The 18,920-nt window shown below is 45.1% G+C and overlaps 2 protein-coding genes across 3 annotated transcripts in view; one reads left to right on the top strand and one right to left on the bottom strand.

The window, feature by feature from the left end:
• The window catches only part of LOC140218882 (uncharacterized), a 45,496-nt gene extending 27,045 nt beyond the window's left edge, over positions 1-18,451 (top strand). The window contains exons 10-16 of the mRNA XM_072288589.1: positions 6,224-6,344; positions 10,098-10,240; positions 11,852-12,046; positions 13,207-13,398; positions 15,487-15,652; positions 17,509-17,617; positions 18,352-18,451. Coding sequence (XP_072144690.1) covers positions 6,224-6,344; positions 10,098-10,240; positions 11,852-12,046; positions 13,207-13,398; positions 15,487-15,652; positions 17,509-17,617; positions 18,352-18,451 — 1,026 coding nt within the window. The remainder of the gene's footprint in view (positions 1-6,223; positions 6,345-10,097; positions 10,241-11,851; positions 12,047-13,206; positions 13,399-15,486; positions 15,653-17,508; positions 17,618-18,351) is intronic.
• LOC126522531 (procathepsin L-like) overlaps positions 1-18,920 on the bottom strand; it is a 123,235-nt gene that overhangs the window by 89,840 nt on the left and 14,475 nt on the right. The window lies entirely within an intron of this gene.

The raw sequence follows: 18,920 nt of genomic DNA, 5'->3' as shown, positions 1-18,920 counted from the left end.
ATATGGTGGGTCGTTAATAACCTTGCTGGAAACTTTCGACCAAAAAAGCCATTTGAAGCCCTAGCATTGAAGTTAGGCAAGACACTCGCTTGTCTTGCGAATGCCTTCGCTGAAATATACTCTTCCGGCAGGTCAGCCGGCGCAACCAACCCGCCTCCGCCGCTATCGTCGTCTCTAATGGATGCTCCTTTCACACTCAGAGAGCTGGAACTAGCTATGAGCAGCCTCCGACGTCGCTGTGCGGTGGGACCTGACCTTATCAGTAATCAGATGCTGACTAACCTACCGGTTGAGAGACGGCGTGATTTGCTGGCATTTTTTAACCAAGTCTGGGCCAATGGGGCTATACCACATTTATGGAAGGTAGCATGGGTGGTGCCGGTTCTGAAGCCTGGAAAGAATCCTGCAGCTCTGGACTCATACAGACCGGTATCACTGACCTCGTGTGCAGCGAAGCTAATGGAGAAGATGGCGTGCACAAGACTCACTTGGTATGTCGAGCAGGGTCGAAAACTACCATCGTGCATGACTGGATTTCGGCAGCGTCTAAGCGCTCAAGACAATGTGCTGGACCTGCTAAGCCACATAGAACATTACAGTGCGGATGGCCTGTCGACACTTGCTGTTTTCATGGATGTTTCTAAGGCTTACGACTACGTGTCTCAAGGAGCCATCATCAGCCAGTTACAAGTTATAGGCGTCACGGGTCATCTCTTGCGCTTCGTACATACGTTCCTCAATGATCGTCGCATCAGAGTTCGTCTTGGCGACACTTTGAGCGATGAAATACGTATATTTCGCGGTGTGCCACAAGGGAGTGTTTTATCTCCCTTATTATTTAACATTGCCATGAGTAGCCTCCCAAGAGTACTAAACCATCGAACACCAGTGAAGATATCTATATATGCTGATGATATCTGCATATGGGTCTCCGGCTACCAGCATCGCCGCCTGGCACGAATAGCCCAAGGAGCAGTAAAAGCCATTCAGGGCCACTTGGCAACGATTGGATTATCACTATCAGCAGAGAAATCATCATTCGTACTATTTCCTGGAGTGAAAAGAAAATCTACACGCTTGACGCTGAATTTGGACGGATACCAGATTCGACAAGTCACCAACGTCCGATTTCTGGGCGTTACCTTAGACCACAGGCTACTCTGGCGCCGCGGTGTTGACCACGTTGTGGCGTCATCGTCACCCAGGCTACATGTGCTCAAGTGAGTCGCTGGCATACGCTGGGGCAACCACCCGACGTCGATGCTACGGCTACATACAGCGTTGGTTACGAGTCGAATCCTGTATCAGCTACCTCTGATGTCACCCTCAGACAGCCAATACGAGCGCTTAGAAGCCATCCACAGAAAAGGTGTCCGGCTTTGTCTTGGAGTCCCTCAGCCAGCGTCAAACAAGAAAGTGCTCTACGAAGCTGAGTCACGCCCTCTACGACTTCAGGCTTCCCAGGCTCTGATGATCCAGCTCCTACGGTTGAGTGAGTCTACTCCCGGTAGAGCCCTCTTACGACGTATAGGTAACAGGCCGCGCTCACATTTTTATGCAGCATTGAACACGCTTCGCGTATTAGGATTGCGCTGCTCGAGACAGAGAGAAAGGATAGAACCACCCTGGACGTTCGAGGACATCACATGCAACTTAAGTGTACCACGATTGCAATCAAAGAGCTGCATTCCATCTGCAGAAGCCAAGTCATTAGTCCTGGAACACCTGAGCACGACTTACGCGAATCACCTACAAGTATACACAGATGGCTCTGTCAAGGCAGACGAAGACCGCTGTGCAGCTGCATTCTACATTCCCTCTCTAAGATATACGTGGTCTGGCCGTCTGGACCGTATAGCCTCGTCGACAGTTGTGGAAGGCGTAGCAATAGCTTCTGCTCTGCGCAAACTAAAGACTTTGCCTCCGCAGAATGTGGTTGTCCTTACGGACTCAAAGGCCGCATTACAACAAGTATACCATGGTTTGCCATCCCTCAAGTTCCCACGCAAATCACTAGCCATCGTGAAAGAACTCAACAACAAAGGCTTCACAGTAAAGTTTCAGTGGATTCCCTCCCACATTGGTATCTCAGGAAACGAAAAAGCTGATGCGCTTGCATACGCAGCGCTCTATCATCCTCCCAAAATCAAGGCTCCAAAGAGTAATCAAGTGCAAAAATCTGACATTCGAAATCACTTTGCGTCGCTTTGGGTTCCACCGCATATGCCCTGCGTAACCAAGAGAATGCACCGAGAGGAAGCCACACTTCTATATCGAATAAGGACAGGATCTGCTAATACACCGGCCTGGTTATTTAAAACGGGGCGAATCAATTCTCCGAACTGTACGGCATGCAACGAGACAGGAGACATTGAGCACTTTTTGTGGTCCTGCCAGCAATTCCAAGATGAAAGAGACACTCTCCTGAAGAATCTGCAAAACAAGGACCTTCCGCATGCGCGCCTGCAACACCTTATATTTCCCGAGGGATCAGTTATAGCGCGCAAAGAAACTTCACGTCTCCTCATCGATTTCTTAAGAGAGACTGGTTTGATGGACATATGGTGAAACCCTTCAGCGGTATTGTGCGAGACGCTCAGGCGGAGCAATTGCCGGCCTTGTTCGCCAGGCTAAACCCGCCTGTTGCTACAATTCACCACCACCACCACCACCACCACCATTCTGCTGGCACATCAATAACTTACACGTTCACTGAGTAACTTTCCCGTTTGTGTGCAAATGACGTTCATGGCTCGTGATATTGTACCTTTTTGAGCTCCACGCAGTTTTCTAAAGCTGGCGCGAAGTTCTGCCCGTCATGTTGTTGAATAAACAGTGCACGAACTTCGAATCATATATGTTTTCTGTATTGATACAGACAATACCGTTCCCGCCGCTTCCCTCGAAAACCTGGGGGAAGCAGCGGAGCAAGCTGAACTCCTTCTCACAACAGCACCGTGAATATAAATGACATGACGACGGTGCTTTTAATTAGTCTTCCCTGGCTCCCTTGTCTAGCTCCCAAAAACAGGTAGCCCTGTGTGTTATCTATAATATTCGTTGATATCAGTAATGATGTTGAAGTTTGTGGGTAATACTGATGGGTCAAACATGTTTGACATCACTGGTAGAATAACTGAAGAGGCGCCATGTATCAGGATGTGCGTGCACTGATATGTTGTTATACGTGGGAATCATGTAAGAATCGTGTATATTTTTTCGAATGGAACATGCTAACCTTGGTAGCTCATTCATGAAAAGTAGTGCAGAAAGATTGCCATTTTCTTACTGCACGTCGCATGCACCACACGGTTCATTTTGCTGCAGTCATTGACACTCAAAAAGACAGTTAATAACAGTATTCAGGCATCTGTGGACTTTTACTGTTGTACAACGTAATCCTGCTGGTAGTTCTCTTTCTTTTTTGTTGTTGTTCGAGCAATAAACGTCTCCCGTTGACATATGAGAATCAGAAAGTGATAATCTATTTATATTTATGGCAGTCGACGCGAGTGCAAAATGCTCTTCATCCTTTCGCAATATGTGTATGCAATAATTTCACGTATTCCTGCAACGCTATTTAACTGTATCCCTTGCAGGGATAGTTGGTGAAAATACGTGACGGAAGCAGCACCAAAACTTGCAACAGCCAGGTTACATGAGAAGAGTCATTCCAACTTCCAAATTTTTGCGTAACTTCCATGATGCCTACAGGACCGTTCACACGGATGCGGGCGGCTTGCAAAGCAGAGTGCTTATACGCAACACGCAACCACTCACACAGTGTCACTGGATTTCTCAGTCGCACAAGTCCAGTCGGATAACGGACCTGAATTTTCTGCGCTAACGTCGATAAAAGTTTGACTTGTCTGATATGACACAGCACTCAGCGCGAAGGCTTTCCGGAGCATTTTCAAACGGTGCGTACAGCATACAGGTTAATCACAAGCTTTGCCACATTATCAAATTACGACGCTCATCATCACAGCAGCCCATGAGGAAGCTTGCGGTATCATCGAGCGCGTCGCTCCCTCGTGTTCGTGTCTTTTTTGCTCTGCGTCCTTTCTTTCCAATGAATAACCAACACGCCCAAGCTTCCATGCTAAGTATAACATAACAGTTCGTGTTCGAACCAGCAAGCAAAAGTACTTTGCAAAGTTCAGAAGAATTATGGGGATTTACAAGCAAAAACCTCGGTCTCATTATAAGGAGCACCATAGTAGCGGACTCCATTATAGTTTTCACCACTTTGGGTTCTTTCGCGCGCACCTAACTTTAAGTACGTTGGTGTTTTTGCTTTTCGGCCCCAACGCAATGCGGACTCCGTGGCCGGGATTCGAACCTGCAACTTCCTGCTTAGCAGCCCAACACTACAGCCACTGAGCAACCACCGCGAGCCAAAGTTCAGAAGAGTCAGAAGGTTGAAAGGCTTTCTTTTTCGTGAAAGTGTCGTCATGAAAGACTTTATTGCCCACTGTAGATTTAGTTCACAGATGCTGATTGTAGCCGCGTATATTCAGCTGTTGATGATACAGGGACTACGGTTAATTTTACCCATGAAACTAAGACCAATCTTGGTTCTTCACTGGAGGTAATGGACGCCCTATCTACTACTCCCCCCTCCCTATCCTTCTTTTATTGCATCAATTTTTGCAACAGCGATCGGTCTACGAGGATCCCTTTTCACTTGACTTTTGATACCATTCACGGCAGTTATCACTTCCAGCAGGAAGATATGTCGGCCTGACCGCAACTGCCAAGTGGCAAAAGAAACTTATCTGATAGCCTGCTACCACGCACAAAACAATTCGTTCCTGCTTTCACAGCTTGAACAGACAGATTTCTGTTTTATCTACTTCGATGGACATGTTTTCCCAGAAACCGCACAATTGTTTGATAGTGCCTGTATTGCGTTGTTTGTGCTACTCGTGAGTTCATGTGACACGTCTAACTGGCAGACCTGGGAGTGGCAATCTGATAAAGCGCACGCATGAGTGGTAAGTGGCATTCGTCAGTTAAGCCAGGGGCTTTCAATATCGTTTGAGCTAAGAGAAAAGAGTACTTTGCTGTGGCGTAAATTATGCTGCGTGTGCACACGCTCTGCGCTGTTCTTAAAGCAAAGTTTTCTTTTCTCTTTTCCCCCTCCCCCCTCTCTCGGGTGCTCGTTGCTGCCTGCTGTCTTGCACGATTTGCAGGTACCGCACACAGTGGAAACGACCGCCGGATATAGTATAAACTAATGCGAACGGGGGCGGCAGGTGATATACAAGTAAGCACGTACGTGACCTCCAACACCATTACGCAACTCATCATGTCGTTGTTGTCATTCCATTTTCATACCGTCGCCTTCGGACCATTGTGATGGCTACTCCGTTGCCATTTCACCGTCATTACCCCACTATCGTCAAGCAATTGTCGTCATACAGTCGTCATCATTCCGTCGTCAACACTTCGTCGTTGTCATTCATCATCGCCATTGCTTCGTAGCCATAGACTCAAAATTAAATTATGGGGTTTTACGTGCCAGAACCACTTTCTGATTATGAGGCACGCCGTAGTGGAGGACTCCGGAAATTTTGACCACCTGGGGTTCTTTAACGTGCACCTAAATCTAAGTACACGGGTGTTTTCGCATTTCGCCCCCATCGAAATGCGGCCGCCGTGGCCGGGATTCGATCCCGCGACCTCGTGCTCAGCAGCCTAACACCATAGCCACTGAGCAACCGCGGCGGGTCGTAGCCATAGACTCATCGTCATTTATTCGTGTGCATTCCATCGTCGTTATTCTGTCGCAGTATTTTCAGCATCGCCATTCAATGGTCATCGTGCCGCCTTGGTCGTTTCGCCGTCGCCATGCGTGGGATGCACATGATTGAGCGCCACAAGTTTGCGTTGGGAGAAATGTTTCGCGGTGAAAATGTGGCCAGCTTGGCTTTGTACTGTATAATTGCAAATGCTCACAAGAAAAAAAAATAAACACCGTTCATCAGCGATATGAACATCGCCTATATATACTAGTCTGCAAGGCTACAAAATACACCACTACGCTAGCCGAGAAAATTATGTCAGTATGTTGGGTTTGTCTGGTACCTTTAACACCAAATTATGACTTACGCTAAATTTTCGTCTTTTTCTTTCGAATGGCATGTAACAAGATGTCCTAAGTGGGTCACTTCGTATGCTTGTGTCTTTTCAGTTTCAGATTGAAGTCCTCTGAATGAAGAACTTAGTAATGATGCTTCTAATGCCCACCATGCTACTAGTCACCAACCTGGCGGCTGGTTTCGCCGCTTTTGACCAGGAGTTTATAGAAGAGCAGTGGGAGTCATTCACGTCAACGCATGGTAAATTTCCAATTCTACCGCCTTAGCTCTCGTAACGTGCGAAGTGCATGATTGAAGTCACTTTAGGAGTATTCACAGAGGATACTGTGTTTGTCATTGCATAGCCATAGCCAGATTTATTTGACTGCTGCGAATGGCGACTAAACACGTATACGTACAAACGAAGATGTGGTGCAAAGACAGCAAAACTTAAGGCTTCGGCAAGAATAGCATTCCCATTCGAAACCATGGCAGTCTCGTTTTTGTCGCTATCGAAAGTCAGCCTGGCATTAGAAAATTAACAGCGGAGAACTGGTTGTTCTGCAGATACATTTTATGAAGCAATGGTAAGGTATGCAGAACATCACCATCGCTCATAAGTTGATAGCGACCACACTCACTTAATGGGTTACCTGCGCTTGTCTCTTTCATCTCAAAAAGGAACTTGGCAATTAGGTCAGTACGATATTTCTCGAGAAAGTAAGTAGACTGTCTTCATCCTGTTCCGTCAATGTACTGAACAAATTGCTTTCACTGTCACCCACTTAGGCACACTACCGTTTCGCAGTTGTTACGGCGTTAGGCTCCTGAGAACCAAGTGGCGGTTTGGACTTTCAACAGCAGCCGGTCAATTTAAATGGGGGTGCCACAGAAAGAAGTGCTCGCGTACAGTGCTTTGAGTGTACGCCAAAGAACGCTATAGTTGGTGGAAAGTAAACCGTAGCCCGCCTCCAGTACTAAGGAGTCCCTTGTAGGCCATGTCGTGCTTCGGGACGCTAATCACTACAACTTAAGCAGCTCATTTAAACAAAATGCACTGCTAGAAATGAAGTGAACTAGGGTGGTTGCTTGAGCTAGTTGGTAAATATTGTTGGAAGTCAGCGCTGTGTATGTCGTCTTCGCAGCCCTTGTCCTTCGCGCTGTACGTTATTTTCGAGCACTGCTACGTGTGTTCAATCTCAGTGTGAGCTTTAAATTTAGATTGGACCTTTTTTGTCGGTCGGGAGAAGTTTTGACACTACTTTATTTGGACTGGGAACAGGAAGAAGTCTGTGAAAGGGGTTAGGTGGAGAGGATCAAGGTTGGTGAGGCTTATTGCATGGATCCGGTTCATTGGTTGCATGATCGACGATGTCGCCCTTGCCGCGGTACGTGCTTGCCTGAAAACAGTCGCACATAGAAAGGCTTCCCTCAGTGATGTGTTAATGCGGAGATCCGGATTGCCGATTTGTGTAAAACTACAGAGGTGGTTCAAACGGTGCGGCCTGTTAATAAAATTCGCGCAGAACGTCAGGTTCCTGTAGCCAGAAGCACGACGACGGGAAGACACAAAAGCAAGAAGCACGATGGCGGCAAGACACACTTGAACTACGTGAAGTTCCGTTGACTTCGACAATAATATTCGACGGCTTCAGCAGCGTATCCTTTTTTTTTTATCCTTTGCAAGAAGCAGCCACTTGCGTGGAAGAATACGTCGGAGTAATAGGCCTTGAGTGCTCAACGGAGAAATCCTAGCTCCTGAGAATTACACGGGGCAAGAAAAGCAAAAAAAAAACCCTTAACATGCGGCTAAACGGGCAGCCGATACCGGAAAGCCAACAAATCAGGATCCTTGAAATGTGGCTACAATCCAACCAGCGCTGCACCCACACGCTGAAAACGCTCAAGTAGTCAACAACCCAAATAGCACGCATGATCACGCGGGTGCCACAAAAGAGATATGGGATGAAAGAAGGAGACACACTTAGGGTGGCTGGGAATCTGGTGGTCAGCAGGGTCGCATACTCACTCCCGCACTTCAACTGCACCAAACAGGAAATACAAGAAGCAGACACCATTTTACGCAAAGCGTACAAAACAGCACTTCACCTGCCGAACAATACATCGACAGAGAAACTAATGGCACTTGGTTTAAGCAACACCTTCGAAGAACTAACAGAAGCCTAATGTATCGCACAGCTCATGAGACTCCAGCATACCAAAACGGGAAGGGAACTGCTAATAAGGCTAGGCTTCGCGGAATAAATCAAAGAAACCCAAAGAACGGAGGGCATTCCTGATGGATATCGGAAAACATACACTGTTAGCCTCCTACCCAAAAACATGGACCCATACCTTCACACGGCGCGAAGGGACGCAAGGGCGAAATACGTCGAAAAGTACCTGACCAAAAAAACACAACAGTATACACAGATGCTGCAGTGTACGCCAAGCAAAGAGGAACAAACGTAGTAAAAACAGCTGCGATAGTAATAAGCCCAAACTACAAAGAGATCAGCAGCGCGTCAACGAAGGACTGCTCGGTAACGGAAGCTGAGGAAATAGCCGTAGCTCTAGCGGCAGTGGAGGGCTACCGATCCGAAAGGTCCTTAACAATACTCATCGACTCGCAAGCTACAGGTCGGAATTACATGAACGGCAGAATAGGACGCAGAGCACTTCACACCCTCCGCTCCTGCAGGGCTAACAATACAGACAGGCATATGATTTTCTGGGTACCGGGCACGCTGGAATAGAAGGGAACCTAAGGGTGGACAAGGCAGCTCGAGAGCACAAAAACCGAGCGGCCACAAGCTACAACCCTGAGGAACCCATACCAGTCAACCCAGGCTACTCTGACACTCTGAATTACTATAAGGGGGTCCGAATCAAATACCCTCCACCCCACAACAGCCTAAATCAGCAGGAAGCAACCTCTCGGAAGAGGCTGCAAACAGGAACATACCCAAATCTAAACACACTAAGCAAGATGCTTCCCACCCAGTATAGAGACATTTGCCCCTGGTGCGGTGCCAAGTCCACCTTATATCACATTACGTGGGGATGCGTTCAAATTTAACAATCCTTTCAAATAAAAGACCCGAGTGCGGAGCAGTGGGGCAGGGTGCTCTCCAGCAGCGACCAGAAAGTCCAGCATGGACTAGTAAGGCACGCTCACCGAGTAGCCACCCTCGGTGGTGCCCTGGAATAGGGGCGTCGACTCTGCGCAGATGGGGAAGAAGACCATGAAGACGGCTGACCACATCTGCCACCGCTAATTTCTAACCAATTAGAGCAAATAATGCTTTTCCTCCTCCTCCTGCGAAAAAATGCGTTGGCGTTCCAGTTACGTGTGTGCTTTAGTGCACGAAACGACGTTTTTGTTAATAAATTAACTGGAACGCCAATGCGTTTCTCCGCAACGTCCGGAAATTTATAAGTCGAAACTGGTGTCATCTTGATATCTCGTTCCAAGTGGATCCGCCTTGCGAACTTCACGGCTATAACTTGTAAATTGCAATACAGGCCATAATGTAATTAGTTCAAAGCTTATTACTGAATTTTGATCAATTAGTCGATTTGGCATCTAGGTTGTTTTGTGCAAGTGTTGTCCACTGGTTCGAGTAGACCAGCTGAAGAACAAAAATTGCGATATCTGCCACAGGCAACTTTTCAAGATTTTTAAAGAGGTCGCTGAGACACCCTGTATGCCGGTAACGCCGTGCGCAAGTGGGGCTAAGGTTAGGCTAAAAATGTGTATTCCACAGTAAATCTTGATCGCAAATAAAAGATGTAAGTCACTATGTCTCCAAGAAAAATTATACTGCAAAAAAAGAATCGAAATAATACTCTGTCATAAACGAGAACCGTTCCCCATTAAGGCTTCGTGCTTCTTTCATAAGGCACATACAGTGAGCACTCGTATTTCTTGTGTGTATGAGCATACGAAACTACTATATTATTTCTTATTCTATGTTCGCAAACGTTCATGAAAATTTTCGTTTTTTTGCGTAGGAAAATTGTACCAATCAAAAGAAGAGGAACAGAAAAGGCTTCTTATTTTTGCAAGCAACCTTGAGTTGATCAAAGAGCATAACCAGAGATACGACGAAGGAAATGTCAGCTTTAAGCTGGCTATGAATCGTTTCGGAGATATGGTAAGAGAGTAAAATAAAAGGAACCATGTCTTTACTGACAGGGATGCGTGGGTACACCATTTCTGTAATGCAGCGAATGCCTCCATTTATAGACACTTGTGTTGTAGTCTGACTTATGCGCATAGACGCACAGAAAGCGTGTTTATAGCTTGCAACCACGTAACTTCGCAAAGACTTAAGGGGAAAATTGTCTATTGCTAACGCCTAATACTCCCGCTGTGTGTAAGACACCAATAGATTTACAGCAGTGAACGCCCTAGTGTCCTTTGTTAAGATTAAAGCTGTTTTATACAACCACAGATTACCAAAAAGATATGTCACTGAAGTTTAATAAAAATAAGAAAAACCTGATCACGTCATATTTTTTTCTGCTTTTTTTTTTGTTTCTTTTCAACACGTTAGTTGCTGCAGTCATCCTCACGATTCGAGATCTGTTGGGCTTCAGTCGCTACTAAACAAAATGTGAGGAACATCGCCATGAGCGCGTGTACTGCAGGCGCGTAAATTGACTAACTGGACACTGCAGCTATGACGCTCTAAAGAAGAAAAGAAGCACGTGTTTGGTAGTAACTACAACCACTTATTAACCAACATTGACTTAGGTGCATAGTATGGGTCGGTAAATCCTCACGAGAAAATTTTCTTACACTTAAAATGCACCAGACATTAAGGCTCAGAGGAACGCTAAAAACCGCACCAGTAAGACCATTCAATCGGTGCTCCAAGAATGGAAACAGCTATACTGATCAACCGCTTGTTGTATCTCCGTGGGTCTGGATATTCTATTACCCTCTCTAACTTCTACGCCTTGGTTCGTAATTTCGAATTTAACTTGTATTTCTATAATTGTTAATGATATTGGTGGTAGGTAGCTTCAGGGATAAATATATGCGCCAGAAGTAATACCATGATCCCAAAACGTACTTAAATATACAATATTTAATATTTTAGTTTGACAGGTTACTTTAATTCCAGGTGCGCTACTACTTACCGATTTCAATAATAAGTACTGCATTTTAAGATAGTGTTCTACTCGTCGTAGGAGGCAGATTTTTATTGGGCAGCACAGCTTCTTTTGCGGAATTGCTGAAAATTGCGTAATTAAAGAGAAGCACTGAGCACTCAGAATATGACTTGATAACTTTTCACCAAGAACATATAACAGAATTTTATAAATTGTAGCTCTTAGAACGTCTAAAGAAAACAAATTGTACATTTTTGGGTAATCTAACATATGTCGATTTTGTCAGTATGTCATCATATAATAATTTGTTCCAAGAGCTGCAATTCATATGCTGTCACTTCTTACTGCGAAATTACGATATTGTATTCTACATTATTGTCCAAGCTTTTTCAATCTTTTAAGAATTTTTTAAGGAAACACAACAGACTAACAAAGGAATCTGCTCTCTACAATTGTTCGATTTTAAGTTTCTCAACCTTCTCAAATTTTTTTTACAATAGACGCTTAACAAAATGTTTTCCCCATTCCCATGTATATATACAGGAGTTACTGTGGCAAAGGTCCCTTTAAACAAAACAGTTACCCTGCGTGTGCTTGTATTCTTAAGCCACGAGTGCTTCAATAAGAGATAACGTTTTATGCCGCAGCTGAGTTCCGAGCTCGCCCAAGTGGTAACATTTACGCCTGAAAGAAGATCCAACTTAGAAGTGTTGGCTTGTCCAGAAGAACCGATCCATCTTAATGCCAGTGAATTGCCTGATGAAGTGGACTGGCGAAAAGAGGGCGCTGTGACGCCAGTGCCCGACCAGGGATCGTGTTTTTCTTCTTATGCATTCAGTGCGGTAAGTAGTTGGACATGAAAATCGTTGACAGAGAAAGGCTAGCGTTCATCTATTGGAGAACTTAAGTGAGAACAGCTTAGCAGCTGACTGCTTCTTTCACCAATATTGACGAAGTAACCTACTGTGCGAAAGGAAAATGCAAATGGCTCTATACAAAGTTCAAACAGAAAGACATGCCTGAAGGAATACGGCTGGAGAGGCCTTATACAGTGTAGAGGGAGGCACCTGGTCTTGTGTCAACGTTGCGACTACAGAACATGCCGAACTACACAACCTCTGAATGGCAGGAGATTCTATGCATGCACCGCATGTCAGAGATCAGTCGCAACGTCGCAACAAAATTTTCTACACTTGTCCGCGCTACGTGCACGTACGACACAAAATGCGTAATTTATGCTAAACTCAAATGGGAAAGTTGGAATCACAGAGTAGGAGTTGAAACTGCTTACGAAAACTGTGCATAGACTTTCATAAACTCGTACAAAAAACGAAGCTGTGCAAGTATATAATGAGTGCCCCCAGATTATCAAGGAATTTTAAACTAGCACATAATTATACAAATCCACAACAGAGTAAATGAGTACTTCTGTGAGCATACCTCTTTTTAAGACGCATGGGTGTCTCGTTTTGATCCATCAAGTTGCTCCTTCAGCTCCATTTGCGTGCTGGTACCGTATTTTGTTCTGCATGAGTTGACCGAGCTCAAGTCGGTTAAATGACTAATCACGCTTCTACCTCACTATTCACTGACAGTAGTTGACCACCACTACATAATAAATTGCATGTCGTTATTTCATTATTTTTTATTCAATGAGCGATGACTGGAAGACTTCTGATTAAGTGAGAAATAAATGGTTCGCCTAAAAATTAATTTTATGGCTCTAACTTAGAATCTGACAAGTCCCTTAAACGTTTATACTAGCCCTCTTTGCGATTCAATATTACTTTTGCTTTGAATAATGCCCTCAGCCTATTTGTCAAGCTTGTCGCTTTCCAAGTCCGAGAGCACGTAGAAACAAACTTGGGTGTTAACCACGCGCCTGTGGCTAAACGATGCGAGAACAAGAGAAAGTCTTTCTATGAATGTTTTGTAGCCTTCTCGGCAACGTGGTGATTTAGTCGCGTTTCAGGTAATAAACGACTACGTTCAACTCTTTCAGGTCGGAGCCCTCGAAAGTCAACAGTTCCGCAAAACTGGCAAACTCATTCCGCTCAGCGCTCAAAATATTGTGGACTGCGGAGCCGTGTTTCACAACAGAAACTGTGATGGCGGTTTTATGGACTCTACTTATGGATACATTAAAATGAACGGTGGTATAGATAGTGAAGAAAGCTACCCGTATGTGGGAACGGTAAGTCGTCTTCGCAGACATTGTCTCTCTTTGCAGCGAAGCTGTTGAGGCCTACTTTCGCCATTATCGCGTCCGCGTGTAGAAAAATATCCCAATGCCGGGCCAATCCGCGGTGGGGAGGGGGAGGGGGACGCAGGTGTTAAGCACTCCCCATACGGTGGCCGATCCCGAAGATAGTACAATACCGGGCCGACCCGCGGCAGAGGTGCAGTTCGCTATTAAGGGGTCCACATACATTGCTTCGCTGGTCATCCTTCACAGAGTGGAAGGGCACTGAGATTTTTTTTATTATCTTTTCGAAGACGGGAGTGCTAGTAACGTAAAAAATATGACCTAGGCTTTAATTACAGCGTAGATGCACTTGCTGTTCTGTGTGAAGGTTGCGTTCTTAAGCGTATGCGCGCTGGCTGTTACTTGTTACATTGCCGCTTTCGTAAAATTGAGCAGGGTAACTTGAGCAACAGAGCAAGGTAACCTGGCACTGATGTCCATGGCAAAAACTGTTGTTCTCCAAGACCCTGTTGAATACTTTTAACATCTTTTTCCAACTCAAGCTTCCAGCTACAATTAAAAAAAATTGTTGAAATATTATATATCAAGAAATTCAGAAATCCTTGCCTCCATGTATGAGTGTTTTCCTGTCACTTGGCGCAACACTATTCATAGCGATTACAGGATTAACATATACAGCCGTTATGGTGGCTCAGTGGCTACGGTGTTTTGTACCTGAGCATGCGAGGCCACGGGTTCGATTCACGACGAAAGCTGCCGCATTTCGGAGTCATATATATATATATATATATATATATCACAAACCAACAAACACAAACAAGCCACTTTCCCTTCCATTATTTATCGTTTCTTTATTTCATTTATTAAGCCCAAGTTTTTCCCCCTATATTGTCCTTGGTGTCAGTGTTTGTTGGCTTCTTATAATATGAGTAATAAAAATTGGGCCCCTTGGTCAACATCCTTTCTTCTCGTTCATATATATATATATTTATATATATACGTTGAAAGAAGTGCTGGCGCACGTCTCAATAACTACTCCCTTCATATGTATGTGTGTAATGTCGTCTGCTTCAATAAGCCGCGACGTTTGTGGCAAAGACCAGTGTATTTCTCAACTGTAGACTAGTCGAAGCAACTACTTGTTTGATATCCAGTGAAGTAATTTGCACGCTTTTACACACGTGACCTCTAATAATAGAATGTCCCTGTAAGATTGACGGAGCAATAATTATTCTTTTATACAACCATATTTTCCTATGAATTCAGTCATTCCACGGCGCATAACATTCTGTTAAATCAGGGGTTCCCAAACTTCCTGGCTTTGGGCAACCCCACCTGCCTACCCACAATGCCGCGCAACCCCGTCCTGCCCCATTTCTTTTTCCCACCTGTATGCGTAGCCAGCAATGAGTACTGAACGCAGCTGAACGCAGTTTCTCGCGAAGACTGCCGTTGTGTGGGGGATGCGGCGGTTTTATTCATTCAATTTAAACACTAATGTGAAAATCCACCTAGGGGATAGATGTGGTCAGATTCGCCTTGGCTGCTCGCGTTACCCTACAATGCCACTTACGAAACCCTTGAGTTCCACGGGAACCAGTTTGGGAATCTCTGCACCTGACGTTTCACCGCCGCAGGCAAGGCGTTAGCCTGATCTAAATGACTGTGAGAGGAATGGAGAGAAACGAAGAGGGAAATATAGGGAGGTTAACCAAGGACGTTCCCTGTTGGCTACCCAACACTTGGGGAGGAGGAATGAGGAAAAACAGATAAGGAATGTTTGTGTATTGCTATAGAGGTGCTCACATATAAGAAACGGAGGCCGCATAACCATAGGCAACACCAATAATATACGTGAACAATTCTGATACTCACTTCAACTAATTGGTAGAATACTGTTGCACAAAGAGAACAGCGATTCTGGAGCTTCTCGCGTGAAAAGATTGAAGATGAATAGGTACTAAGCTGTCATTGGCGACTAGCAATTACATCTATCGCTATTCTGGAGCCTTTTTTCTACTTTCAAAATAAAGATTTTACGCCCATAACTGTTATCTTCTCTTGGTCACCTTGCAGAAATCAGACTGCGCATTCGATCAGACGGGAGTGGCTGCCACAGTGTCCAGCTTTGTCGATATTAAGTCAGCAACAGAGACGGCGCTGATGACAAAGGTGGCTCTTGTCGGCCCAGTATGTGCATTTGTCGACAACAGCATGCCTACATTCACATTCTACTCCGAAGGCAAGTTTTTTGTTTTGATTGCGAAGCAGGAATCCAAGAGAGGCTTGACCCACAGCAACATTCTGCATTTGCTCTTTGTCTCAGCATGCTTCCATGAAAAGCTTCCGTTCCACATCACACAGGCCTCGAAGGCAAGGCGACCTTTCGGCCCAGTAGACATTCGTGCACGGCTTTCAAGCACCATACCAGCCGTGTCAGTAGGTGTAAGGACAATGAAAATGAAATCGCAAGCACAGTAGCATACGGTCGTCACTGGAAAGATCCTCTAGACTTTCGGGCCAGAGAATATCCTCGCGGAATCTCCTCTCCTGCCGCTGTCAAAATTTATCTAGCGCCATTGTGGTGCCATATAGTAAACCAAACAATGCTTCGTGACAGCTCTTTCGCACTCGCGCCCGCCTGTTGTTGTAGTGTTATCATATGCAAATATAAGACAGACTCCTAATTTGGCAAAGTTGAACTCCTCTGAATGGAGGTGCAAAAGCTATTCTGGCTGTCACAGGGGCAGACTCATGAATGGTACAGAGTTCAAGTCGTAGTGATGAACGACAGTGACACTGCCCTGCATGTGTGAATGGCGACCGAGCGCCCCAAGAGTGCAACACGCGAATGTGCTTTAGTGCACGTAGTATACGACGTGCAAGCCGTGCACGTGGCTACTTTCAGTCGACGGTTCATTGCGTTTTGAGAAAGCTACATATCGTAGCCCCAGACGCGCGGTGCCCCAATGGCTGCATAATCTTAGCGCGTATTGCTTAACGAGATACTTCTTCAATTCTGTTCGTTCGTGATACTGCCGATAACGAAGACTTGGCGTCATGCCAGCTGAAAGATTGGAAACTGAAAAGCGAATCTTTACATAATACGCCCCCCCCCCCCCCCTCCTGGTCACCTTTATCAGAGCCACCCAATGTATTAGGTAGAAATGAGGCGCTCTTTGCGTGCAGTCACAGTGTTCGTTACTGAGCATATCGAAGCTGAAAGCTCCTGTCGACGCCAACGCGTACAGGCCATGGAGTGCCTGTTATCTCTTAAACAAGGCTATTTTAGGCAGAAATGGTCGAGTCTGTGCAGGCATACACACCAGGACAGTGCGAAAAAACACAGACGAAGAAGGGCCTCGTAAACAAAACTGCACCCGTTCTGTTTACATGTCCCGTGTTCGCCCATGTTTCTTGGCACTGTTCTGTCTATCATTTAAATAATGCAGCAACCAGCCTACGCTAAAGGTTTATTGCGATATGGGCAGCTCTAGCGCCAAAAAAGTGCTTTAGGAAGCGTCCCCGTTAAGGATGCGCACTTCCACTTAAGAGGCAGTGTGCTGTCTCTCTCCTGATATATCGCTTCTACCGGCGATTGAAGCACAGTATGGTACCGAACTTTACATAGTACCGTGAAATGCATACTTCAAGCGACTAGTCTGCAGCCTATCCCAAAATGACATGGTTCCACAGAAGTTACTGTTCGTGTACCATGCACAAAGCGTTTGACATTCGCAAATTGAAAACGTTTCTTTTGAGCTTCGCCGTCACACGGCGTCGCCCTATCCTGGAGCCCCAACGTTACCAATTCTTTAAGCATGTTTGTCTTGGGATTTTGACAAGTTCATTAGGTCAGCAGTGGGATCTGGTTGATTCTTGCCTGTTGGTATTTGTATACTTGCGCTGAATTGGCTGCACAAAGGAAGTTTGCCTGAAAAGCAAAGTTAAGGAGAGAAGAAGCTGAAGCTTGAAGTTACACTCTTATACAGCGCAATACGCATTCTCAGCAATTAGCGCAACACAGTAGCAATAATTAGCCTACAAGTTGTACTGGGCTGTCCTTAATCAATATGTCCATTTTCTTGTCTCTTTCAGGAGTGTACCATGATTCCAGGTGCTCCAAAGACACTATGTACCAAGGTGTTCTGATTGTTGGTTACGGAGCCACTGAAAATGGCGAGAAGTACTGGATTGTGAGGAATTCGTAAGTCGGCGTGTAGAAACATTGCATGAATTATTCCATTAATGTTACCCATTCTATAGTAATTTTATATTTACAGTTAGCGAAAAGCAGTCGTAATGCTTTCGGCCGTCATCACTATTATTCTGGAAGGTCTTCGCGGAGGACATAATCCTAGTTGCCTCTGATGGCCCAACGTATATGTTTCCTATTTTACTTCTTGTTTCAAACATTTTGTGGTGATGAAAGCTAGATGACGTAGAAGATATTTTTCTTGCACCGATGCAGTCATGCAGCTCTGTGCGTGAGGGGAGAGATATATGCATCCTTACAAACTTCGTGCCCAACCTGTTATGCCTAAACTATTAAATAAATTGTCATATTGAGGAGTCAGCGCTCATGTTGATCAGTTTAGCATGTGGGTTTGGGGTAGCGGCGTGCTTCAGCCAATCGGGTCCTTCTCAAGCGTAAGGTAGCCTAGCAAACGCTTTTGTGGTTACTGTTTGTGCTTTCTCACTTTTCTTTCTCTCTTACCCGACAACCTATTGAAATCTGCTGGAACAAGTAGCTTTTCTATGACAAGCGGACGCATGATTTCTCCCGTAGTTTGTGAAGGATTTAGCAATCACATGACAATTCTATGTGTAACGTATTCTTTTAGAACCTAAGATCCGCTTAGTTGTAGGGTAGTTCCCCGCGTGGCTTGGTGACGTCCTGAGGCCATCTTAATTTCATCACTCTACTTTTATTTATTTCAGATGGGGCACCAATTGGGGTCAGCAAGGCTACATCCTCATCAGAAGGGATTCATATAATGAATGCGGGATCGCCAGCTTCATTACGTATCCTGTCATTTAACGCACTGTTCTCGCTTATGCGAAGGTTCAAAATTGAGCGCCAAGAACATGGACAGGTTTTTGTAAATTTTCTCCAGTCGTTTGTAGGGATCGCATATCCGTGTAACGGAGAACAAATATACTATATATATCTGATTTGTAATTGTTATCGAATAAAGTACTTTAGAAAACCTTGTTATGTGTCGCACTTTCCGAATGCTAGCTGAATTAAAGTGATGCTGTCGGTGGTTCATTATAATGAATTAGTTATATGTTCTATGCGACGGGTTGCCAATGAGTAACTTCGTCTATTGTATTAGAGCATCTGCACTTCTCTAGATATTTCTAAAGGTAAATGAAACTACTTTCTTAACGAAGCTGTGTAACTTGAAAGCTATAGTTTGATGCAGTAGCTTCACTCGCTTCCCCACAAATTCTGTAATGTGGTCCCACCTGCAAGTCTAAATTTCTCTCACTCTCCTAGCTTCCCC

Source organism: Dermacentor andersoni, chromosome 6, assembly GCF_023375885.2.
Source record: "Dermacentor andersoni chromosome 6, qqDerAnde1_hic_scaffold, whole genome shotgun sequence".
NCBI classification, from domain to species: Eukaryota; Metazoa; Arthropoda; class Arachnida; order Ixodida; family Ixodidae; genus Dermacentor; species Dermacentor andersoni.
Note: the sequence above shows the minus strand (reverse complement) of the source record. Positions and strands in the feature narration are given on the sequence as shown.